This window comes from Dendropsophus ebraccatus, chromosome 6, assembly GCF_027789765.1.
Source record: "Dendropsophus ebraccatus isolate aDenEbr1 chromosome 6, aDenEbr1.pat, whole genome shotgun sequence".
NCBI lineage: Eukaryota > Metazoa > Chordata > Amphibia > Anura > Hylidae > Dendropsophus > Dendropsophus ebraccatus.
The window spans coordinates 143,880,458-143,906,952 of NC_091459.1; the positions used below are offsets into that span (position 1 = coordinate 143,880,458).

At 45.9% G+C, this 26,495-nt stretch overlaps 1 protein-coding gene across 6 annotated transcripts in view; it reads right to left on the bottom strand.

Annotated features, from left to right (window-relative positions):
- Window positions 1-26,495, bottom strand: part of GREB1 (growth regulating estrogen receptor binding 1) — a 102,844-nt gene that overhangs the window by 21,717 nt on the left and 54,632 nt on the right. For 3 of the 6 annotated variants that reach the window (XM_069973160.1, XM_069973159.1, XM_069973161.1), the window contains exons 5-23: window positions 22,014-22,196; window positions 21,777-21,908; window positions 19,255-19,371; window positions 18,984-19,109; window positions 18,594-18,755; window positions 16,709-16,894; window positions 15,779-16,129; window positions 13,545-13,673; window positions 13,356-13,463; window positions 11,879-12,076; window positions 11,034-11,214; window positions 9,870-10,062; window positions 8,911-9,047; window positions 7,052-7,391; window positions 6,758-6,873; window positions 6,193-6,386; window positions 2,437-2,523; window positions 923-1,485; window positions 118-220 (exon numbers count right to left, since the gene is read on the bottom strand). In XM_069973160.1, coding sequence (XP_069829261.1) covers window positions 118-220; window positions 923-1,485; window positions 2,437-2,523; window positions 6,193-6,386; window positions 6,758-6,873; window positions 7,052-7,391; window positions 8,911-9,047; window positions 9,870-10,062; window positions 11,034-11,214; window positions 11,879-12,076; window positions 13,356-13,463; window positions 13,545-13,673; window positions 15,779-16,129; window positions 16,709-16,894; window positions 18,594-18,755; window positions 18,984-19,109; window positions 19,255-19,371; window positions 21,777-21,908; window positions 22,014-22,196 — 3,606 coding nt within the window. Of the gene's footprint in view, window positions 1-117; window positions 221-922; window positions 1,486-2,436; window positions 2,524-6,192; window positions 6,387-6,757; window positions 6,874-7,051; window positions 7,392-8,910; window positions 9,048-9,869; window positions 10,063-11,033; window positions 11,215-11,878; window positions 12,077-13,355; window positions 13,464-13,544; window positions 13,674-15,778; window positions 16,130-16,708; window positions 16,895-18,593; window positions 18,756-18,983; window positions 19,110-19,254; window positions 19,372-21,776; window positions 21,909-22,013; window positions 22,197-24,805; window positions 24,879-26,495 lie in introns of those variants that run through there. The other 3 variants (XM_069973163.1, XM_069973162.1, XM_069973164.1) reach the window with 3 other exon arrangements.

Consider the following 26,495-nt stretch of genomic DNA (forward strand, 5'->3'; position numbering starts at 1 on the left):
ATAATTTATGGATATTTTCCACACTGAGCAGCTGGATTAGTTTGCTGGATAACCTTCCATACATTACACAGCTGAGGACTGGCTCTATATAGCAGTATATACATGTCAGTCACTCACTGATCTTCTTCTCCTCCTCATCGTACACGTCCACCTCGGTCAGCCTGATCAGCATTCTGGAGAGGACGCTCAGGAACTGCAGGTAGGCGCCGCTCTTCCCCACCTAGAAGACAGGTCAGCCTGGTTATTGTTGTGCCTTATTGTGGCCGGTGATCTCTACTAATAAGGGGGGATGATACTAAGAATAGGATCTCAGCTCCCCGGCCTCCATTAGGACTCGTTCACCATATGCTCCTCAGTAATTAAACACGTTTCTAAAGTTCATTAAAGCCCCAGCTGGATACGTAGCATTTGTTTTGCACAGAGAGGCCTCGGGCACACCGCATTTTACCAATTTCCTATCTGCCTTAGAAATGTAACCCCTTGTGTTACTGAGATTGCTGTAGAATCAACTGGTGCCAGAAAGTGCCAAAGATTTCTCATTTACTTCTAGCAAAAAAACCTTCAGTCTTGCTGTACTTATCAGCTGCTGTATGTCCTGCAGGAAGTGGTGTTTTCTCTCCAGTCTGGCACAGTGCTCTCTGCTGCCACCTCTGTCCATGTCAGGAACTGCCCAGAGCATGCTGCTCTCTATAGAAAACCTCTCCTTATCTGGACGGTTCCTGACATGGACAGAGGTGGCAGCAGAGAGCACTGTGTCAGACTGGAGAGAATACACCACTTCCTGCAGGGCATACAGCAGCTAATAAGTGCTGGAAGACTGGAGGTTTTTAAATAGAAGTAAGTTACAAATCCATGTCTGGAGTTCTACCATCATCTATCTTCCCTCCTCTTTTTATATAGTCCTATCACACAGGCTAGGTACCTGGGGGGGCCCGCTAAGCAGCAGCCTCCTGGGGTGGAAGGTATCCATCCTCCCTTCATTGATGTTGCAGTAGTCCATATGGCCGGCCTTGGGTACGGTCCACTGGCGGTAATACAACGACTGCTCTGTACAAGTCATCATCTTACTTAAGAGCGGACGGAAGGAGCTGGCCCACGAGACGTCACAACGTGGTAAGAAAGAGGAGGACTTAGAGAGTCCGCTGCTGTCGGTGGAGGTGATGATGTCATACACCAGTTTTGGAAGGAACACCACGGGCGGCTGTTTATAGGTCTTGGCCATAGTGCACTGTGAGATCTGGAGGCCCGCTCCACCGTGAGAGCAAGGCGATGATGTGGAGGACGGGGTGGAGGCCAGGCTCGGATTGCTCTTGTGGCCGTTGCTGTCCGGCTGCTCACAGGTGACTACTGAGGGCTTCTTTGTATTATCAGGCGGTGATCGCAGCTTTTCTGGTGCACAGTCCTCGCTGTTGGAGACTTTTGACTGTTGTGTCGGTTTTATGCTGTCATCCACCACTGCCGAATAGGACGATTCACTGCTGGAAACTGAACAGAGAAGAGGAGTCTTTAATTAGAGTGAAAAAACGTTCCATGATGTGACCATTGGCTCCTTAAAGGGGGATCCCACTCAAACTTTTGATATGTGACTGCCCATGGTGAAACTAACAATTTCTTCTATACTTGTTATAATCTATTCAGTCTCCTTCCCCCAGTTCTCAGCTGCTACTTTCTGCTGAATACACAAAAATCTGTGTGAGAGCTTTTCTCTCCCCCTCCTCCCCCTCCCTTCTGAGACGGCTGATGTAAACAAGTCCCTGGCAGGCTTTATCTGCAACACTGTAGCTTCTTTATAATGCTAGGAAGATTAATCACAGTGGGTTTATCAGCAACCTGGCCTCAGATTAACCCTCCCAGCATTACAAAGAAGTTTAAAAGTTGCAGATAAAGGCAGCCAGGGACTTGATTAGATCAGGAAGGGAGGGGGGAGGAGGCGGAGACAGAGAGGAGAGCTCACACACAGATTTTTGTGTCTTCCGCAAAAAGCAGCATCTCAGAACTGGGGGAAGGAGACAGAATAGATAATAACAAGTATAGAAGGAATTGTTAGTTTCACCATGGGCAGCAACATATCAAAAGTTATGTTTGAGTGGAATACCCCTTTAATGTGTGAATAGGGCCTAAGTATTGTCATACAGGTCCATGCACATGGCTTTACTGTATATATGAGATGTTACACCTTTATCATCATAGATATTCTTTGATCCTTTATACTAACTGCAGAGAAGTGACAGGTCTAGGCTCTGTATATATATATATATATATATATATATATATATATATATATATATATATATATAAAGTGTATCCTGCTTCCTGTTATTTCTAGTCCCATCAGTCCAGCTGTTTCTTTCACTACATGACCCATCCTCCTCCCCTACAGACAGTAATGGAGCAGCACTGGGTATTGTCTAATCCATGACAATGGCAGAATCTTACCAGAGGCCTTTGATAGAGAGGAAGAGGCAGAATCGTCTGACGGAGATCTTTGTCTTTTACCAGGGCTCCGCTTCTCTGAATTAGACACTTTTCAATGGAAGGAAAAACAAAAACCTATTAATCTGATGCCAAAAGCCATTATCCCATTGACTTCCAGAACAAGCGAGCAATTAACGTTAGTGTGCAACAGAGTGACGTCTCCCCTCCGGGCGCACTATGTAATGTCGTATAGAAAATATATCAGAAGGTTATAATGGGGCCCTGTACCAGGTTCCGGTTCTGTACCGGGTTCCGGATCTGTACCGGGTTCCAGATCTGTTACGTTTCTAATTTAATTAACAATGCAATTAAAGTTATTTGCATGTCACGAGTCTGAGAGACGTCTCTCCGGCTTCCTGCCAGGCGCACCTGGTGTAAAGTGTCGGCTTCTCAATTATCAGATTATTAACTTTTCTCACCAAAGATGAAGAATAATAGAGTAATGTACAGGTCTTAAAATGTTGCTGTAAAGATCATTAGAGAAGAAAAAAGAGGGGTGGTAAATAACCTCTGGGGTATGCATCATCCTGGCGGATGGAGGAGGGCGCTGCATTGACTCCCATGCATGAAAAAAGAAGGTAAAGTGAGTGGCCATGCTAACAATGTGTACACATCAATGCTCACTATTGTTCAGAAGCAGGAGGTTAACTACCTAGTGGGGCATCTACTTAATTGGGGGATAACTATGCACAAGGGATATCTACTTTATTTGGTTGGGGGTGAGAGGTAACTAACTACTGGGGACATCTTCTTTATTTGGTAGAGGAGTAACTTACCACTGGGGCATCTTCTTTATTTAGTGGGGGGTAACTAGTAGGGGAATCTACTTTATTTAGTGGGGGGTTAACTAACTACTGGGGACATCTACTTTATTTGGTGGGGGAGTAACAAACTACTGGGGGCATCTTCTTTATTTAGTGGGGGGTAACTAACTACTGGGGACATCTACTTTATTTGGTAGAGGAGTAACTTACTACTGGGGCATCTTCTTTATTTAGTGGGGGGTAACTAACTTCTGGGGACATCTACTTTATTTGGTAGGGGAGTAACTAACTGCTGGGGCATCTTCTTTATTTAGTGAGGGGTAACTAACTAGTGGGGGCATCTAATTTATTTAGAGGGGGTTAACTAACTACTGGGGGCATCTACTTTATTTGGTGAGGGAGTAACAAACTACTGGGGGCATCTTCTTTATTTAGTGGGGGTAACTAACTACTGGGGACATCTACTTTAATTGGGGGGTAACTTACTAGTAGGGACATCTACTTTATTTGGTGGGGGGCAACTAACTACTGGGGACATCTACTTTATTTGGTGGGGGGGTAACTAACTACTAGGGACATCTACTTTATTTTGTGGGGGGGGGGGTAACTAACTACTGGGGGCATCTACTTTATTGGAGGAGGGGGTAAATAACTACTGGTGGTATCTCCTTAATAGGAGAGAGTCTCTACCTGATTAGGAATTTACCTATTGAGTGGAGGCATCTACATAATGGGCAGAATACCTACCTAATGGGGGGGGGCAAAGAAAATTCTGCCATCTACCCTAAGGCCTGCCCTGGGAATATATCAGTGGGTAGTGCCCCAAATAGAAAAGTGAGTGAAATTACATAGAAATACTGTATCACTACTGTAAGATGTTGAACTTTTTTTTTTAAAGAGAATGTTTCTGAAAAAGTTTGGTGAATGCCAATATGGCCACCTTCACGGCTACATCATTGATTGTCACCAAACTAACCAGGAGAACCTTCCTGGTCCTATAAAAAATAGATCTGTAAATTGAAAACATATGCTTGGTCCAATATGGTGGATTCTAAAGGTGGGCATACACCTTCATCATGCCCGACCCATATCTCTACCAACATTATCTGTCGGTGGGGTGTCAGGAGGGCCCCATACACCTTAAACTGATGGCCGAACCTGTCGTGAGCGGCAACATAAGTATAAAGTATATGGGGACCTTAAGATGGCTGGAGACACTTGGGAGACACAATGATAGTTGGGTTTGTCATGGAAGATGCTGAGAGCCCGGAAAGAATGGATTAAGGAAGCTGAAAAGATATTTTGAGATGGACGATTAGACAAGAGTGGTGAGAACGAAACAGATTCTAGACTCAGAGATAGAACATAAAGCAGGAGAGGAGTTAGGGCTCCAGGATCCACGAGACAAGAGTCATAGAGGGGTCATAGAGAGTGCCAGCTCAGAGATAGGCAAAAACTCCTGTCATGTCAGGCGGCCTACATATTCCAAGATGGACATATTCCAAGATGGACTACTGGACGAGAGGGAGGTTATCGAAGCAGATTGCAGACTCGTAGATGGAACTTCAGAACATGAGTCATAAATGCTGAATTTAGAACATTAGAGGAGAGATAGAAGCCGACGGCAGACTTGGAGATGGAGAGATGGGCAGGGATGGAGTCTAAAAACGGCCTACACATCGGTAATAGACGAGTGGTGTCATCGGTGATATATATAGATGCGGAGGTAGAACGTTTAATAGAAGTGGAGTCCAAGATGATGGCAGGGAGGAAACCATAGGAAGCCATTACTGGGTAATAATACTGTATTTTACTTTATTACTTCGGCTTAGTGGCAGCAATAAGGGGCGGCGTGGCCCTCCTGCTGCCACCAGCGTTAGTGTTAGGACCGGCAGGGCTATTCCCCCACAGGCCCCAATCCCCTGATCTGTTCTAGCACTCCGAATCTGTACTGGTCACCGCCCACCCCAGACGGCCGGTACCATTGTCTAGACTTCATCATGCCATGTCCGAGCCTGGGGTCTGTATTCTGGACAAAACAAGTTTTATTCTGGTAAGGTAGGTGTCAATGAGGCGGAGTCTAGAGATCCGTGCCCTATGCCTGCAATGCCTCTGCTCATCTTCATCCAGCCCAGGGGTGTGATGAACAAGAAGAGAGGCGGGGAGAGAGGCGATGCCAGCCTAGGGAACAGATGTTTTAGGCCCCACCCCATTGACACCCCGCCTCGGAATAAAACTTGATTTTAGCCAGAATACCAGCCCCAGGAGAAAGGCCGACCCCAGAACCAGATGTGGCGTGATAAAGTTTTAAAGGGACGTTTTAAAGGAACAGTGTCATCATAAAACGACTTATTGTATAAATAATGTTTTTATGTTAAACAGATTTTTTAAGAATAATTGGATTTTTTTTTTCAAATTTTCCATTTTTCTATCTATATTATAAATTAATCCTAAGCTCTTGCAGTTTTCATTCTTGCCACTAGGGCTAAAACTAAGCCAAGACTTCCTTTTGTGTGTGTAGTGATAAGAGGAGGCTGCTGTAAAGTGATCTGTACAGCATTGCAGCGTCATGTGACACCAGTAGATAGAGGAGACAATAGCAGCTCCATGTGGAATGACCTCTTCACAGGTCACAGAGCATTCTCAGTAATGTTACACATTCATGTCAAGGGGACAGTGTCTGTCTATTGTCGTCTATGTCCATGAGTCTTGCTGTAAAGCATGTCACTAAATGCTGTAAAGAACAGCTCAGGCAATATGGCCGCCCCCATAACAATGTACAAAAAAGTGAAATAAAAAAAAATTAGAGGCAGAAAATAGAAACAGATTAGAATAAGAACAAGTTTTAGTATCTGACTGTAATCAGTAAGAGGAAATCTAGATGACCCATTCACTTTAATGGGCCGCGCACATCCATGTCCACATTAGGAGACTATTTTGATGACTCTCTTACCATCCATCTCCTCCTCCTCATTGTCGGTGCCGCTTAGTTTCTCTGGGTCACTGTCCAGGACATCCCTGCCCGCTCCTCGCTCCTGAGATCCATCTGAATCCAGGAAGCAGGAGGCAAAGCCCAGCTCTTGTTCTATGGCTGCTCTTTCCCAAGTATGAAACTGTACGAGGCGGAGATCACAGTACCGTAAGGACCTGAAAATCACAAGAAGTAACATAATACTTATCCACATGCAGGGTGAGATAATGTCATATAGTCAATGAGCCGACAATAGGTATGTGGTATAGGCCGGATGGACCAATCGGGTGATCCTACACCGCGCCCAATAACCATAACGTCTAGAGATGACCACGCTCAAGTGCGATCTCTCGGCAGTTGATTACCAGTGGCTGAAGGAGACGGATGCAGCCCTATGGAGTCCTGGTGGATAGAGCCTATGGCCTATGGTTGTCTCCTTCTTTTCCAGGACTCCCTAGGGCGCCATCCAACTTCTTCTGAAATGCAGAGGAATGGCGCTCATCTCTACCGGACACTATAGTCTCTAGGCAAGAAGAAGCAGGCTTACCTCGGCAAAGATTCTCCAAGAGGCTCCATTCCACTGCAAATCAGAATGCAGGGAAGGCCTTCCAATGCCAGGTACGTCCGCGGCTGCCAGTCCTCCTCCTCAATCTTTTGCCAGACCTGTTGGATAGGATTAGTTTGACCATAAGTCGACATGATGGGAATGATACGGTTCTACCATAAATTCAGGCCCCCATATGTCTACTCCTTGTGAGGGTGGGGTCAGAGGTCTACACAGGAGTATATATATATATATATATATATATATATATATATATATATATATATATACTCATACCTTCAGCTGCTCCACAAAGTGCTTCCCAATAGTGATGGCTGAGTTGGCCGTTCCCAGGATGATTTCAAAGCGGTTTTGTAGGCCCAGCCGCTCTCTGATGTGGCAGAGACGCTCATAGGCCAATGTGGCCAAGTGAATGCAGGGGATTCTCAGGAGGACCATCAGGCCGTGCCCGCTGGCACACTGCTTGGGCGAGTTCAGGAGGTTCTGAACAATCTCAAGGGTTTCCACTGAGGTATAGCTCTTCATCTGAGAGAGTCCACAGACGGCCATCATGGCTGAGGAGTAGTGCTGGATGAGGAGGAACGTCCGAATCACCGCACTGTGAAGCTTAGGAAACCTAGGAGGGGAAAAGACAACGTGGACATGGCTTATTACCACCTTAAAGGTGCACTCCAGCGGGTACTCCAACTGGTGCAGAAAGAGACAGAGATTTGTAATCTAAAAATCTCCAGTCTTCCAGTACTTATCAGCTGCTGTATGTCCTGCAGGAAGTGGTGTATTCTTTCCAGTCTGACACAGTGCTCTCTGCTGCCACCTCTGTCCATGTCAGGAACTGTCCAGAGCAGGAGAGGTTTTCTATGGGGTTTTGCTGCTGCTCTGGACAGTTCCTGACATGGACAGAGGTGGCAGCAGAGAGCACTGTGTCAGACTGGAGAAAATACACCATTTCCTGCAGGACATACAGCAGCTGATAAGTACTTAAAGACTGGAGATTTTTAGATAGAAGTAAATTACAAATCTTTGGCACTTTCTGGTACCAGTTGATTTGAAAGAATTTTTTTTTTGCCTCAATATCCCTTTAAAGCTAAAAGCTAAGATAACGCACAGTAAAATAAAAACAATATACAGCCATAAAATAAGTAAAAAACAAAAACAAAAAACAGACATTTATCTTATCTAATAACGTGTTACATTAAAGTCTATGGAAAACGTTAAAGGGGTTTTCCAGCGCTATAAAAACAAGGCCACTTTCTTCCAGAGACAGCCCCGCTCTTGTCTCCAGCTTGGGTGCAGGTTTTGTTGCTCAGTTCCATTGAAGTGAATGGAGCCTTAAAGGGGTTATCCAGCGCTACAAAAACATGGCCACTTTCCCCCTACTGTTGTCTCCAGATTGGGTGGGGTTTTAAAAACTCAGTTCCATTAAAGTAAATGGAGCTTAATTGCAAACCGCACCTGAACAGGAGACAACAGTAGGGGGGAAAGTGACCATGTTTTTGTAGCGCTGGATAACCCCTTTAATTGCAAACCGCACCTGAACTAAAGACAAGAGTCATGTTGTCTCTGAAAGAAAGCGGCCATGTTTTTGTAGCACTGGATAACCCCTTTAATCTATAGGATAGCGAATAACAGGCTCATATGAGAACTTGGAAGTGTTTGGGGGCCAGCAACGGTGACTGTGCCTGCGTCCGTTCATCGTAGGGCCATTGTGTCCCCTTTCTCAGAATAGGTGGGGAACCTGATGGTCGGACCCCCAACAATCAGCATTCTATTGATCAGTATAAGGGGCTCTGGTGTATGGTGTATAAGGTGTATGGGGCTCTCCTGACACTCCACCAACATATAATCATGGTGAAGATAGGGGTCGGGGGTGATGGAAAATCACTGCCTGACCCCTTTGTTCTCAGATAGGTAAGCTGCAGCCAGAACTGTGTGGCTCTACATAGAGCACACAGGACCGCTCGGCCATGTCAAACGTTCCTGTGTACGGGGAAGACGGGAGAGATAACTGTTATGGAAGGTGTACGACCACCTGACCGAAAACTGCATAAAATACAGACAGTAAAATAGACAAAGAAGATATGTGAGTGTAACAATGGGTCCTTACATGATAACACATCTATCACACAGACGCTAACCTTTTTCCTAATGCCAACACAATGGCTTCAAAGGAACTGTCATGGCGCAACAAGGGAAGACTGTGCCCGGACAGCGTGGACTCAATGTACTGCGCCAGGCCGAAATACTTCCTGGTCTCATGGTAGAGCTCCATCCCCTGCCGGAGGTAACGCATAGACTGAGAGACAGGACAACAAGCGGAATACAGGTATACAGCAACATATACAGGTATACAGCAATATATACAGGTATACAGCAACATTACTAGACTATCAAAGAAAATACTGTGCTCTTCAGATGCCAAGTACCAGATCACATATAGCGGGGAAGAGTTACCGATAATATATTAAAGGGGTTCTTCACCCAAAAATCAGCTGGTGCCAGAAAGCTATACAGATTTGTAATTTACTTCTATTAAAAAATCTCCAGTCTTCTAGTACTTATCAGCTGCTGTATGTCCTGCAGTAAGTGGTGTATTCTCTCCAGTCACACAGTGCTCTCTGCTGCCACCTCTGTCCATGTCCAGGAGGGGTTTTCTATGGGGATTTGCTGCTGCTCTGGACAGTTCCCGACATGGACAGAGGTGGCAGCAGAGAGCACTGTGTCAGACTGGAGAGAATACATCACTTCCTGCTGCACATACAGCAGCTGATAAGTACCGGAAGACTGAAGATTTTTTAATAGAAGTAAATTGCAAATCTTTGTCACATTTTTGGTGAACAACCCCTTTAATTCTTAAACCCTGGCATCCATTAAAGCAGGGATGGGGAACCTTCGGCCCTCCAGCTGTTGCAAAACTACAATTCCCAGCATGCCTGGGCAGCCGAAGCTAAAGCTTCGGCTGCCCAGGCATGATGGGAATTGTAGTTTTGCAACAGCTGGAGGGCCGAAGGTTCCCCACAGTAACCTGTATATACTGTATATACTCAATACCATGTATATATATATATCGCAGCGGTCACTACCTGACAATACCTACATGGCTGTATGATGAGGGCCAATGGATCTCGTTGTAGGGGCTGATGCGGGTGTTCTGGGTCTGCAGGGCGTAGGGGCAGGACGTCACGTGCAGAAGTAAAATATTGGGCGAATCTCTTAATTCTCGGCAGTTCAACAAGCGATCGGCCAGGCCGAAGGAGGCGTCCTGCTGAGGATACGGAGCGTACAGGGAGCTGCGGAGAGGGAGACGCACGTCAGGGTATGATTACTGAGAGAGTCACTGTATACAGATCCAAGATGGGGGATGTAGGGAAAGCACTCCAGGCGATTGCCTCCACAGGACTATAATAAGGAACGTGCCTGAGACCCCTGAAGACTCCTTAGAGACAGCTGCCAGGACACTCAAGTGCTCGCTGGGTGATTGGACCGAGATTTCCACTGTCATACTCTTCCTGACCATAAATATTACAGTCTTATTACAGTGGTAAATCCCATCAGCAGACAGTGTGAATACTCCCCAAGCTTACACCCTGTACAGGAGAGCTCATGTTTCATGCTCAGAAAGTGCCAGAGATTCAGAATTTACTTCTATTACAAAAATCTCCAGTCTTCCAGTACTTATCAGCTGCTGTATGTCCTGCAGGAGGTGGTGTATTCTTTCCAGTCTGACACAGTGCTCTCTGCTGCCACCTCTGTCCATGTCTGGAACTTTCCAGAGCAGTAGCAAACCCCATAGAAAACCTGGACAGTTCCTGACATGGACAGAGGTGGCAGCAGAGAACACCGTGTCAGACTGAAAAGAATACACCACTTACTGCAGGACATACAGCAGCTGATAAGTACCGGAAGACTGGAGATTTTTTAATAGAAGTAATTCACAAATTAATATACCTTCTGGCACCAGTTGATATGATTTTCCCCCCTTTTTTTTACACTATGTGGCCAGTCTACTAAATTGTACCGTATCTACCTTTGTTTTACAGGTGAAAGCAAGCAATTGTCCTCTGTTATCAGCCGCTTCTGGTTTACCGCAGTGCGTTTTTCTGCAGAGACCACCCTCCCCCCATGATTTCTATTCCCTCTCACACATCTTCCATTCCGCTGACATACTAACAGCCGTTACACTAAAGCTTCACTAAGCCGCTGTACGGATGCTGCGGGAGCCCACCATAACTCGTGTGTAAACATGTAAGAGGCCCGTCACCTGGTGAGATCCCAGTGAGCGTGGTCATGGACCAGGACGAAGAGCGTGTGGGGGTTCTGCGCGGCTTTCTGAAGGAAGAGTTTGAATTTCCTCGGAGAGTCGGAGTCGAGCTTTATGACGTATTGCTCCATGCAGTGTTTAGTCAGCTGATCCTTCTCTAAGCCCAGCTCCAGCAAGACACCTGTGCACAAGAAGAAAGTCAGCGGGGGAGGGGTGCCTCTATAAATGACCCGTCATCATCCAACATCACATAGGTTCTAGAGATGCTGGTTGTAGTGGAACAACAGGACCCAGCATGCCCTGTGTGGCCCATGTGTGCTAAGTATCACATTCAGAGCTGTAGACATAGGAGGAGAAAAAAATGATATCTGATGGCTGTTTGCAAAGTTATAAAATCCCGTTTTTCTTCTAAGCTCGAGAGTCATAGAGCCAGGACTAAGCTGCGGCATGCACGCCTCCTCCCTCCCTGCCTTGTATTATTGATCTACATGGCTCAGTGCTGGAATTCCAACCCTCAGCCAGGGTTATTTTGAGCTCTGAACTCACTGTGATTATCCCTCCCAGCATTTCAAAGTTGCAGATAAAGCCAGCCAGGGACTTGTTTACATCAGCTGTCTCAGAAGGGAGGGGGAAGGAGGAGGAGAGGGAGACAGAGAGAAAAGCTCTCACACACACACAGATTTTTGTGTCTTCAGCAGATAGCAGCAGCTGAGAACTGGGGGAAGGAGACTGAATAAATAATAAGTATGGAAGGAATTGTTAGTCTGGCCATGGGCAGACATATCAGAAGTTATGTAGGAGTGGAGTTCCCCTTTAAATGAAATGGATAATAAATGAGTCCATACCTGAGCCCCAGACATGAGCCAGGGTTTGCTGGTAAGTGACTTCAGATGGGGGAACACAAATAAGAAAATCGACTTTCTCAAAAGATCCGAGGTCGAGGTTCTGGGTGCTGGAGTCGGCGATGGAGCAGACGTGAGACAAGAGCTTCTGTGCCACCGCCAGCTGAGAGGGACGCAGATGGTGCCACTCTATGTTATAGCCTGCAGGCAGGAGAAGCAACCATTACTATTACAGCCAGGAACAGTAGTATTAGCATTGTTTATAGAATTCTTATTTTATTAAAGGGGTATTCCAACTTAAATATTTTTTCTTTCAAATCAACTGGTGTCAGAAAGTGTCACTATTTCTATTAAAAAAACTCAAGTCCTCCAGTACTTATCATCTGCTGTATGTCCTGCATCCATGTCTAAGTCTAGGACATGCAGCAGCTGATAAGTACTAGAAGACTTGAGATTTTTACAAAAGACTTGAGAGTAAATTACAAATCTCTTTCAATTTTAAACACCCATTAATTTGAAAGGGGGGAGTTCCCCTTTAAGTTGGAATACCCCTACTTATGGAAAAGAATATAGATTAAGCTTTATAAGTGAGCGGTAAGCTCTGTCCACACTTGCATTGGCTTCTGTATTTGAAGGCTCTGTACACAATTCTGATGAATAGCGACGCTACATGTGGAGCTATTATTCCCCTGAGAACTACGGACGCCATGACTAAGCCCATAGTATGCCAAGGGAGTCCACTGGTCGTGACTTGTGACCATCCGAGTGCCCTAACTCCTGATATAAATGGAAGCCTTGACTCACATGTGAACAGAACTTTACACAATAGAGTTAGAAGGAAACAATGGCTCAGATTCAATGGCCGCCGGGCTCCAAATACGCCAGAACTGCGACGTACAGCAACCGAGTCCCATTTATTACACATAGACTGTAACAATAAAATGGAGCCTATCGGACAAGGGGCGTGGCCTATCAGGAACGGGCATGGTGTGTGTAATAAGAGGCATAGCCTAATGCAATGCTATACACCAAAAATGGTGCCAAAAATGTAGCGCACTAACTTTGCATACGGTAAACCAAGCAAAAGTTGATCTAAACTGAGTGCAAGCTAGACTAAACAGCCTGCAGATGCCGCAGATCGGACAGCACATGATCACACAAATCTGTTAGCGTCTAAAAACAAGACATTATTAGTAAATTACCTCCAATCACACTGTAAACATTAGAGAAATTGGCACAAGTATTGTTATCACTAAACAGTGCGCTTCTGCCACCTGGTGGTGAGATTGTAAAACTGCAGCATTGATTTTCTAAGCTTTTGTCAGGATGACATACAGTATCCTATTACAGATAATTGCCCGGCAGGATCTAAGCCATAGAACAGCGTACAGTACATTAAAATGTCATTCAGGTTGGTTCTGTAGAGGATATCCCATGCGTTATGGCTGCGGATATACAGGCCAGTATTGAGGAGACTCACTGGAGCAGGCGGCTGGTCGGCTCTCCCCATTTGTCTTTTTTGGTGTTGAAGAGATGAGGCTGTGGTTCTCCTGATGGTATTTATCCAATAGGACGTCAATGTCTCCATCTAATGGGTAATAAACATAATATAACGCTGATGCATCAAGGGAAAACCAGATGGCGGCTTTATAGAGTGTAATAATAATACCTGGGCAGAAGCTGCTGAAGAACGCTCGCAGGGACTCCACCTTCCCGCTTGTCAGCTCATAGTTGATCTCCTTCAGGTAATCCTCGGGGGCGTACATACTCTCAAGCAGCGCACGGGCCTGGTATTTTCCTGCAGAAGTGAACACTGAGCCTTCATTTATATTATCACAAGTCTAATTTGTAAGGCAGACGCCGTGGCCAGTGATTGGCTGAGCAGGGAGAAGCCAGGAAGACACCGGGGAATGTGGACAGGTAATGTATATACTTTAATATATATATGTTTTGCCCTTGCTGCACAATAATCGAGTCATGTAATAAGCTCAGAAACGTTAGCAGATCGGCGCTCATTTACTATAGTGATCAGGCTGTGAAAACACGACCCTTATGGTGTGCTTACACAGACAGGTTTATCTGACAGATTTTTGAAGCCAAAGTCAAGAACAGACTAGAAACAGGGAACAGGTGATAAAGGAAAGACTGAAATTTCTCCTCTTTTCAAATCCATTACTGGCTTTGGCTTCAAAAATCTGTCAGATAAATCTGTCTTTGTAAATACACCATTAGTTCCTGTGACATATTGTCTCCACAGGAAATTATTATTTAATCACTGGCTGGGGCAGCAGAGAGCAGCAGAGAGCAGCAGAGAGCAGCAGGGAGAAGCAGGGAGAAACAGAGGACAGAGGAAAGCAGCAGGGAGAAGCAGAGAACCGCAGGGAGCAGCAGAGAACAGCAGGGAGAAGCAGAGAACAGCAGGGGGCAGCAGAGAACAGCAGGGGGCAGCAGAGAACAGCAGGGAGAAGCAGAGAACAGCAGGGGGCAGCAGAGAGCAGCAGAGAACAGCAGGGGGCAGCAGAGAGCAGCAGGGGGCAGCAGAGAACAGCAGGGGGCAGCAGGGGGCAGCAGAGAGCAGCAGAGAGCAGCAGGGGACAGCAGAGAACAGCAGGGGACAGCAGAGAACAGCAGGGGGCAGCAGAGAACAGCAGGGGGCAGCAGAGAACAGCAGGGGGCAGCAGAGAACAGCAGGGAGAAGCAGAGAACAGCAGGGGGCAGCAGAGAGCAGCAGAGAACAGCGGGGAGCAGCAGAGAGCAGCAGGGGGCAGCAGAGAACAGCAGGGGGCAGCAGAGAACAGCAGGGGGCAGCAGAGAACAGCAGGGGACAGCAGAGAACAGCAGGGGACAGCAGAGAACAGCAGGGAAAGCAGAGGACAGAGGAAAGCAGCAGGCAGAAGCAGAGAACAGCAGGGAGAAGCAGAGAACCGCAGGTAGCAGCAGAGAACAGCAGGGGGCAGCAGAGAGCAGCAGAGAACAGCGGGGAGCAGCAGGGGGCAGCAGAGAACAGCAGGGGGCAGCAGAGAAAAGCAGGAAGCAGCAGAGAACAGCAGGGGGCAGCAGAGAACAGCGGGGAGCAGCAGGGGGCAGCAGAGAGCAGCAGAGAACAGCAGGGGGCAGCAGAGAACAGCGGGGAGCAGCGGGGAGCAGCAGGGGGCAGCAGAGAGCAGCAGAGAACAGCAGGGGGCAGCAGAGAAAAGCAGGAAGCAGCAGAGAACAGCAGGGGGCAGCAGAGAACAGCAGAGAACAGCGGGGAGCAGCAGGGGGCAGCAGAGAGCAGCAGAGAACAGCAGGGGGCAGCAGAGAACAGCATGAAGCAGCAGGCAGAAGCAGAGAACTACAGGGAGAAGCAGAGAACTACAGGGAGCAGCAGGGAGAAGCAGAGAACAGCAGGGAGAAGCAGGGAGAAGCAGGGGGCAGCAGAGAACAGCAGGGGGCAGCAGAGAGCAGCAGGGAGAAGCAGGGGGCAGCAGAGAACAGCAGGGGGCAGCAGAGAGCAGCAGGGAGAAGCAGGGGGCAGCAGAGAACAGCAGGGGGCAGCAGAGAGCAGCAGGGAGAAGCAGGGGGCAGCAGAGAACAGCGGGGAGTGGCAGAGAACAGCGGGGAGCAGCAGAGAACAGAGGAAAGCAGCAGGCAGAAGCAGAGAACCGCGGGGAGCAGCAGGGAAAAGCAGAGAACAGCGAAAAGCAGCAGGGAGAAACAGAGAACGACGGGGAGCAGCGGACAGTAGCGGGAGCATTGGGGGGGGGTGCAGAGAGCAGCAGGGACAAGAGGGGGACAGTGGGGAGCAGCAGAAAGCAGCAGGGGGCAGCAGAGAGCAGGAGTCGTAACAGCAGCAACAGTCAATAAATTCTATATATGTCTGTATATCTCCCGATCCCGGTGAGCGTTCTTCCCGCCACCCACCTGTTATCACGATGCAGGAGTCTAGACCGTTGGCTCTCAGCGTGCAGATTATCACCACATAGTTGGTCTTGCTCAGTTTTCCCTCCACCAACAGTTTGAACATTTCGGAGAGACCCTCTGCCAAGGAGAAGCTGCATTCAATGATCTTAACGCTCTCATTACAAGAACTGGCAGCCAGTCCCGCTAACCAGGGCAACTGGGAGGCGGTCACGGCAGTCACATGGCTCGGAAACTGCGGGAACGTCTGCGACACGTTCTGCTGGTACTGGCGGATCTCAGCGAGGTGTGTCTGCCGCCAGGAACGCATCAAGATCTGTTCTAGGTCTTCTATGAGGGGCACCTGGTCTGGAGCTAGGGACAGAAGAGAGGACAATGTGATATGTTCGGCCAAAGCTACGAATGGTCCTCAGTGAGGGTCTGACCAGGGGCGTAACTAGAACGGACTGGGCCCCATAGCAAACTTTTGATTGCCCCCATTCCCACTGTAGGTAATCTCCCTGGTATCCCCCCCAGTAGATAGTGCCCCCCTCCCCCCCATTGTAGCCATCTCCCTTGGTAGTGCGATGACTGCTCAGGACGTCTGGTGTATTGCAGGGATGGGCCCCCTGATGCAGTGAGCCCCATAATGCAATGGGCCCCCTGATGTGGTGAGCCCCCTGATGCGATAGCCCCCCGAAACGATGGGCCCTGCGATGTGGTGGGCCCCCTGATGCGATGGGCCGCTACGGCTGCCACAGTGGTACTTACTCCCCTGGGTCTGACTTTTCTGACCTTAACCGATCAAGAGAACGATGGGGCTGCAAAATGGTAATCTAGCCTCCACAGTCTTTCCTTGCACCTGGCCTCCTTGCAGCATGACTCCATTCTTGGACTATCTACGGCATAGGAGTGAGGGTCCTAGGGGGTCCATCTATCCCCGTCCACACTTACCAAGCTGGACCAGGTAGTAGACTGTAAGCAGCAGCTGCATTTCCTCAGAGATGGGCTGGATGGTGGTGGCTCCATATTGTTCATAGGTCTTCGGCATGGACTGGGAGTTCTTGTAGCAGTTGTACAACAGGGGGCTGACGATAACTTCATTCACATTACCACAAAGGTACGGGAAGTTACCATGGCCTGTACGGGAGAACAATACAATGGATTCATGGAGCTCCTAATTAAACTTGTACACAAAGATCCGTCTCTGTGGTTTAAAGGGATTGTTCACAAAAAAAAAAAAATCTTTCAAATCAACTGTTGCCAAAAAGTGCCAGAGATTTGTAATTTACTTCTATTAAAAAATCTCCATTCTCCCAGTACTTATCAGCTGCTGTATGTCCTGCAGGAAGTGGTGTATTCTCTGCAGTGCTCTCTGCTGCCACCTCTGTCCATGTCAGGAACTGTCCAGAGCAGTAGCAAATCCCCATAGAAAACCTTTCCTGCTCTGGACAGTTCCTGACATGGACAGAGGTGGCAGCAGAGAGCACTGTGTAAGACTGGGGAAAATACACCACTTCCTGCAGGACATACAGTAGCTGATAAGTACTGGAAGAATGGAGATTTTATTTAATACAACTCAATTGAAAATTTTTAGCACCAGTTGATTTAAAAAGATAAAAAATTTTTTAGTGAACAATCCCTTTAAATAAACAGCGATGCACCTGTAGCCATAATGCTGCGGATCTCTTCTCGAGCACCGGATACAAACGTAAGACCAGGGGCGTAGCTAGGATTCATGGGGCCCCATAGCAAAAAACTGTACGGGGCCCCATGAATCCTGTACGCCCCCCACCCCCCGCCAAACACAATGACGCACATATACACACACAGAGGCACCATTAACATATATACAGATACGCCACTGACATACACACATATATACGCTGTAATGTGATTACACTAGTGCTGATGTATACACCATGAGTAGACTGTACACAGGGAAATCATCTCAGTGTAATAAGAAATACTCAACCAGAAATAAAAGAACATGCAGCAGATATTAGTGGTGGGTTCTTTTATTAGAGCCCAGCATTAATAGAAGCTGCTGCAGAACATCTTTGGGAGCAAACCTGTCAATCACTTGAGACACTACTGACATACACAAACACACACATATACACCAGTGCTACAGACATTGCTGACATACACACACACATATAGCCACAGATACATATATACACACACTGACATATACATATACCCACAGATACATATATACACACACTGACAAATACATATACCCACAGACACATATATACACTCACTGACATATACATATAGCCACAGATACATATATACACACACTGACATATACATATACCCACAGATACATATATACACACACTGACATCTACATATACTCACAGACACATATATACACTCACTGACATATACATATACTCACAGACACATATATACACTCACTGACATATACATATAGCCACAGATACATATATACACACACTGACACACATACACAGCACTTACAGCTCCCAGGCTTCCCACCTCCTCCTCCTGTAGTTTGGGCTGATCTTCACCTTCATTCCTCTCCTGTGCCGTGGAGGACCTGGCAGGTCCTGCTCCTCTGTTCAGCCCGCTCACCCGACACTACAGTGAGGGGGCTGAACAGTGCAGTGGGGGTCTCTCTTCCTCTCTGGACCCCTGGGGGTACAGTGGTTGGTACCTACCATGAAGGCAGGGCAGGCTTCCTCGGGGCCCCCTTCCTGCAGGGGCCCCATAGCAGTCGCCTTCCCTGTCTTCACGGTAGCTATGCCACTGCGTAAGACATTGATTTGGTGCAGATGTGTTACAGTTTGGATATTATTCAGGCACGTACCTTTAAAAATGACGGGTGTTATCATGCAGGTCTTCAGGAGGTTGTCTGGAATAGACACAGACTCTCCAGAGGCCACCAGGGGAGAAGACAGAGGGTTGCCAGGGGTCGACTGGGGTGCACCCATCTGACCTATGGTATCTAAAAAGCAATGGGTCATGGGGTCTGGTGAGAAGATAAAAATACAATTTCTTATTGTCAGGGAATATTAAAGGGGTTAAAGGATCCTCTCTGGGACCCCCACGCATCATAATGTCCCCCTTCCTGAATGAGGTAGTGAATGTTCCATTTAACTCTATGAGTGGATTGCTATGCTCAGCTATCTTTACCCATGATCACTTATTCATTACTAACACTCTAATACTCATCTATGCATCTGTACTGTCTACTCACCGACTTTCCCATGACTGTTGGCGGTGTGAAAGTTGTTTTGCGGGTTGCTGGGATCCGTGGAGGAAGGGGACTCTGGGGACCACCCCTTGTGCCGTTTCTTGGGAGGACCAGAGTTGGTGACATTTCCTTAAAAACAAAGGCAAACCTGTTGAATGTACAAGAACCTGACCATATACCATGAAAGAGAGTCCAGCTATAACCCGAGGGAGGCTGCACAAGAAATAAATGTTATTTATTAAATGTTACGTATATAAAGAAGGGCTCCACCCACCTAATACTGTCGGTCTGGGCTGTACTGATGGATTCGGCTTCGCAGGCTGCGAGGTACAGGCGCCATTAATATTCTGATAGGTCGTTCCATTCGGCACTTGGGGAAATCCGTTTTCTCCTGCAAGACATTGATATCACTTCATAGAGTTTGGAATATCTCTGAGGATGGTTTCACACGGACCCAGATTCCTTAACGCTAAGGGTATGTTCACACCAAGGAGTAGGCGAGGAACTTCAAGCTGAATCCGTGCGCCTATTCCGCTATGTACAGAGCAATGTCCCATTGTGTCTTAAGGGATTTCTGCTCAGTTGTTCACACGGTGGAATTTACACGCAGAATTTTCTGCCGCGGATCCGCTTTGGGCGGATTCTGCTAGAAAAGAATTAAGGATAGAATTCCGTGCCTATTCCTCAGTCTGAACATATCCTAATACTTATACAGTACAAACTTAGGGCCCTATTCCACGGGACGATTATATCGTTCGCATAATCGTTAACGATAAACGATCCAAACGACCGCTATTACGAAAGACCTGAAATTGTTAACCCATTTACATGGAAAGATAATCATTACTTATGATCGTTCTTGCTGTCGTCTTGTCGTTGCTATTGCGTTCGTCACTACTGCGAACGACGGAACAACTTCTTATTCAATGCGAACGATTTGCAAACGAGCAACGATAAAAATAGATCCAGGTCTTATTAAACGATCGATTTCTCATTCGGTCGTTAGTCTTTAACTGCTATTCAACCAAACGATTATCGTTTAGATTTGAACGATTTAACGATAATCTGAACAATAATCGTCCGGCGGAATAGGGCCCTTAGTCTAAGGATGTGCCAGATTTATCACAGTGGCTCAGACTCTTGGATACATCAGTTGTCGTGTCTTGAGACTTGTCCTTTTGCCACATTTTACGCCAAAGTCAAGGAAAACACCAACCGACTATTCTATCGACAGCGCAGATCACAATAAAACTCTCCCGTTGGCAATAGAATAAGAGATCCACTGAACAGATATTGTTTGATCATTAAAGGGGTATTCCAGCCCCAGGGAAAAAAGTTAAACGTTAGTCAAAATGTTAAAAAAAAAAAAAATACTCATCTGCCCTGATCCCACACAGCTGCTCTGTCAACAGCTCCCAGTTCCCGCTGCTTCCTGGTTACTGGTCAGCCAATCACGGGACAAGGCCGGTCACCCCTGCACAGGATCAGGGCAGGTGAGTATGCTTGCTTCTTTATTCTTATAGCACCTGAATTTTCTGAAACTGGAATATCCCATATTACCTCTCAAACAATATTTTTTAGTGTTTAAACTGTCACTGTCATGTTTTTTGTTTTGTTTTGATTTGTTTTTTTTAATCAATAGTCCAGGAGATTTTAAGAAACTTTGTAATTGGTTTTATTAGGCAAATATGCCATTCTCTGCATTCACAAAGACTTTCCCCAGCCCCCCCACCTCTCTCTCATCCACTGCTCATTATCAGGAAATCTCGACTCTTTTACATCAGCCGGGCCCTGTGTAACCTATGGAGGGGGGAGGGGGATGGAGGGAGATTAGTCACCAGCAGAGAACTAAGGATTACACAGTGGGATCTGTGTGAAAGCCGGTATTCAGAGGTCAGTGCCGACTGTCAGAGGAGATAGCCCGGTGATGTAGCTGTAAATTAACTCTTTGTTGTCCTGTTTTGGTGCCTCATCTCCCTCCACCCCTCTGCATAAGAGAACCCGAAGACAGGGGGGAGAGCTTCAAACTTCCTTTTCATGATAAAATGCATTTTTCGGATAATAAACCCAATTACAAAGTTTCTTAAAATCGTCTGTACTAAAATTTAAAGACAGTGACACTTTAATGAAAAACAAAACAAAACAACTGATCAGGGATATTCTGGAAGAGTTGCAGAGTTGAGGTAATAAGTGTAAGGATCTTTTGTAAGGGAGGTAACCAGAGTACCAAGAGGTGGAATATACAAACTCCATTTACATGGTGGGCAGATTAACAGCCTGCAAAGAACAGTGCTTAGTACTGAGCGATGGGATCTATCTGCACCAGAGCTGAGCCCCCTAACACCTTTCCATGTGGAATCCAGAGCAGATGTGGAGGATGCAGTTTGCTTTACTGCACAATGCATTTTGTATCACCATAGAGTACATGCAGACACTGAACCAGCAGAGGGCAGCAGAGTCCTGCGGCCTGAGCCTAACAAGGATATTGACAGCACAATATAAGGCTGGGTTCACACTACGTTTTTTTGCATTTGCGTGCATCCGTTTTTGTTTTGTTTTTTTTTCATTTTTGTGTACGTTAAAAAAAACATGCATTTTCATCCTTATTTTTTATAATGGGAGTCAATAGAAAAACGGATCAAAACAGATGCACATCCGTTTATTTGTGGAAATGGATGAATTAAAACAGGTGGAAAAAACATAGTGTGAACCCAGCCTAACTGTAGATGTAAATGTTATATAAATATCTGGGGAATATAAGTATGACGTGATCTCTAGCCTTTCCCTGACCCTTACCTGCTAGGGGGCTGCCATTAGTCAGGTGTATGGCGGGGTCACTCATCTTAGTTACCATGGTAACGGATCCATCCAGCAGAGTCAGTCCGGTGCTGGAACTCAGGCTGGAAGTAGAATGGCGGCTTCTTACCTCTTCAAGGAAATCAAATATGGAAAAAATAAGTTGTAAATTTACGGTCATCATAGCGGGGTCTCCGATCCTCCCCGGCCCTGCTAATAGCCCCTGTACGAGCTCACCTGTCCCCTTCCAGGAGATGAGCGCTCCCTTTGTTAAGCATCCCTGTGTGTTCCTGATCAGATAATACTTCAAGTGTTTCTGTTTCTTGGGCTGGGTGGTCAGCTTAAGGTTAATGTGGTTGGAAAACTCGGTGAAGTAACGGAAGCCTTTCTCTCCACATCCGACGCAATTGCCAGAAAATCCTGCGCCAGAACACAAGAGGAGGAACATGAGAGCTCAAAAATATTTTAAGGGATTCTGAATAATAGTTGCATGAAATAAAAAACAGCCGATCATATTCGAGGTTATCAAGAAGCTTAAAGTGTCACTGTCGTATAATTAATTTTTTTTTTTTTTTTTTTGCAGAAATCAATAGTCCAGAAACTTTGTAATTGGGTTTATTAGCCGTAAAATGCATTTTTATCATGAAAAAGCAGTTTGAAGCTCCCCCCCCCCCCCTGTCTATGGAGAGGGGAGGGGTGGAGGGAGATGAGGCACCAAAACAGGACAACAAAGAGTTAATTTACAGCTACATCACCAGCTATCTCCTCTGAAGTCAGCTCTGACCTCTGAATACCGGTTATCACACAGGTCCTTCTGTGTAATCCTTTGTTCTCTGCTGGCGACTAATCTCCCTCCTCCCCTCTCCATAGGTTACACAGGGCTCAACTGATGTAAAAGAGTCGAGATTTTCCGATCATGAGCAGTTAATGAGGATGAGGAGGGAGGGGGAGGAGACCTAGGAAAAGGCTTTTTGAATGCAGATAATGGCAGATTTACCTAATAAACCCAATTACAAAGTTTCTTAAAATCGCCGGGACTATTGATTTCTGCAAAAAAAAAAATACGACAGTGACACTTTATTATAGGAGCTTTAACAAGATCTGGAGCCTCCGGGCCGTAACCATTCAATGACCAATAGGAAAAAAAATATGTAAAGCAGCTCAAATCCAAAAGGAAAAAAAACTTTGGTTCACCATCATATTCCATCATATATATATTTTTTTTTTATCTCCACAACTCAGCTATACCCAATGGCTGCAGCTTGTCATTTAAAATAACAAATACAGTAAAAAAACAGTAAAAAACTTTAAAATAAAATAGTCCAGATGGGAATTCTCAGATTACTTACTGAGAATACTGTGAGATCCCTTACTACAATGCATTAAATATACTCACGCAGTTACAGACAGGCAACAAAAATGACCCATACAAATGGTTAGAGTCCTCGGCAGATCCAGTTTCCGGACAAGGGAATTTGTGAGTCCGGGCATATCGGACATCTCATCTTTTCAGTGTCAATAGTGACTCTTACAACCTGATCAATCTAAGTATCTGGCACCCTGCTGGTTGTTGTCTATTCTGGTATGACCCTTTGGTTATTGAGCTGTCATTTTGTACTGTGTTCCCCTGATGAACCCGAATTGGGGGGAAACCTGTCGAGACCCTGGTGTCAGATGTGTGGATGCCACCAGTAAGACTACTGATTAACTCAACTCTAATGATTTGTATGGGTCATTTTTGTTGTCTGTCTGTAATTGCATGAGAATATATTTCATACATTGCAGTAAGAGATCTAACACTTTTTATCAGTAATTTGAGAGTTCCCTTCTGGACTATTTTACTATTTTAGTGCAAATATTTGTCCCTATCCATAACATTGTAGCTTCTTTGTAATGCTGGGAGGGTTATTCTGAGGTCAAGTTGCCGATGAACTCACTGTGATTAATCCTCCCGGCATTACAAAGAAGCTACAATGTTGCAGATACAGCCTGCCAGCGACTTTTTTTACATCATCTTTCTCAGAAAGAAGTGGGGAGGTGGGTAAGACCGAGAGAAAAGCTCCCACACAGATTTTTGTGTAAATGCCATCAAGAAATCGTTCATTGATTGATCTGTGCTGACACCAAAATCATCGCTAATCGTTTGCTGTAATTCCGCATTCCTTCACTAATCCTTCGTTATAATTCCACATTGTTTTTTCATTTGCTGGGATCAGATGGAGGAAATGATGTTAGTAGCGATTATCGTTAGAATCTTCGCGCTAATGATGGCATTTGAGCGATAATCGGCTCGTGTAAACACAGCGATGGATCAAGCGACGATCGAGAAATCGTTCATTTTGATCTTTCAACAACTTCTCAAATCGTCGTTGGCTAAAAATTCGCAGATCGCTTTGTGTAAACAGTCTTTCACCGATTCACCCCATGTGTGATCTTAAAAACGATCGCAATAACGATTTTTCCAAACGATTTATTGTTCCGTCTAAACGCTGATCTTTATAAAAAAAAACACATTGTTATTTCAAAATCGTTAAACGTTCCATTGGGCGAACTATCGCTCCGTGTAAACGCGGCATTATATGGTGAACGATTTCCTGTTAACAATAAACTTGTTTGCAATTGTTTTTTGTTAATCCTTAAAAATCGTTTCATCTGATAGGACCCTTAGGTTGTGTTCACACTATAAAAAAAACCAAAAAAAAACCAGAAAAGACGTCCGCTTTTGCAGCGATTTAATTGCAGTCAGTGGAATGACGGACGTCCAGTGCGCACAGTATATAAAATAATGGACGTTGTCTGCGTGGACAATTTTTTCGGACATCTTTTGCAAACACCAGGTGTTATTTTTTAGTCGCTCTTTTTACTATTAAATTCAACTTTTTAATTAAAGACAAAAGACGATCAGTCCACCTGGCTAGAATAATGGACCGACGGCCGTCATTACACTGACGGGCGTCCAAACAGCCAAATGACTGACGTCATTTTTTCTTTTCAAAAACGGGGAGGATAAAACGTTGTGGGAACATAACCTATAGGTGACATTGTTGCTTCCATTCACTGACGGCAAGCGCAGATGTTGTCCAAGTAAATGGGTGACATGCGAGACCGAGTGAGTCACAGCGATAATAAGTGTCCGGGGTCGGCTCCATGGCTGCCGCTCTCATTTCTATGGTTCTTTCTATTCGTCTTCATTCATAGTGCGGCGGCCTGTCTGGTTTCTATGGGTACCAGGGCCGGTATGAGGCATTAGCTGATGCAGGAGGTAGCATCACATGCTGTGGTACACAGGTTGCCGCATAGGTCACCGTGACATCTCAGGTCAGGACAACTTGGCAGGCAGGACAATCCTCAGCTCTAATCTAGGTATCCGCCAGCCATCTGCTTAACATCCATGAAGAAGCCGGCAGGAACATGAGCCAGAACATTATCTCCCAACATCGGTCACATAGCGCAGGAAACTGTGAAATCCCACAATCCCCTCCGAGCCCACCATTAATCGTCCGAGAAATCCCCGGGACAGGGGGCTGCTGGGTGGGGGGCACTTTCTAATAGAGACGCGGGAAGTATAAGAGAACTGCTCACATAACAATTCCTTCATGTATAAATGTCAGATCATATCTGCAACCTCAACTGGAGATTGTTTGCAGATTTATTGGCGATTTTCACATTAAAGGGGTATGCCGGAGAGAAAAAATAGTGTTAGATCAACTGGTGGCAGAAAGTTACACAGATTTCTAAATTATTTCTATTTTATAAAAAAAAAAAAAAAATTACAGTACTTATCAGCTGCTGTATGTCCTGCAGGAAGTGGTGTATTCTCTCCAGTCTGGCACAGTGCTCTCTGCTGCCACCTCTGTTCATGTCAGGAACTGTCCAGAGCAGCAGCAAATCCTCATAGAAAACCTCTATGAGGTGAACGAGGAGCAAGCAAGCGCTGACAGCTCACACTGCGTTTTTACGCTCCATTTAACGTATACATTTTATGGGGGGGGGGGGACGAATGAAAAAACTGCTGAAATTCTGTGTAATCCCTTTGGATCCACATTTCCATTCACCCCCCATTATAAGAAAAAATTGATCAAAACGCATGTGTTTTTTTTTTTGTTGTTTTTTTTTTACACAAAAACGTGGTCGACCACACGCTGGAAAAAGATGCGTTTTGATCCGTTTCTTTTATAATGGAAGTCAATGGAAAAACGGATCAAAACGGATGCACACAAATACATCTGATTTTTTTATCCATTTTATCCCCCCCCAAAAAAAACCACAGATTAAAAAACACAGTGTGAACCCGGCCAGACATTTTGGGGATATAAATGGTTCCAGTTTCCCTGCTGATCCCCCGAAGCCTGATGTTACGCTTCGGCTGTCTAGTGTGCATTTACCTCCAGTGTGAACAGCCTTGAGCAGTTTTTCCTCAGATGAATGAGGGACGTCCTGTGAGGGCCGCACCGCCCCATGTTATCTGTGTACTCTCTGTGATCCCAGCTATCAGTCTGTGACTGACTCCCCATTGTCTGCCTCAGTATCTCAGCACCTCCCGCTCTCAGTCACTACAGCCAGATGTCACACACGGTGAATTCTGCCACAGCACAGTATACACTGTCTATATATATATACAGAGACTCATCCGGGCCCCTGGCAATCAGGAATAGGGGCTTTTTACCAATCATTACTGGATTTCAGGCAGGATTAGCCCCATTGTACAGAGAATATGTC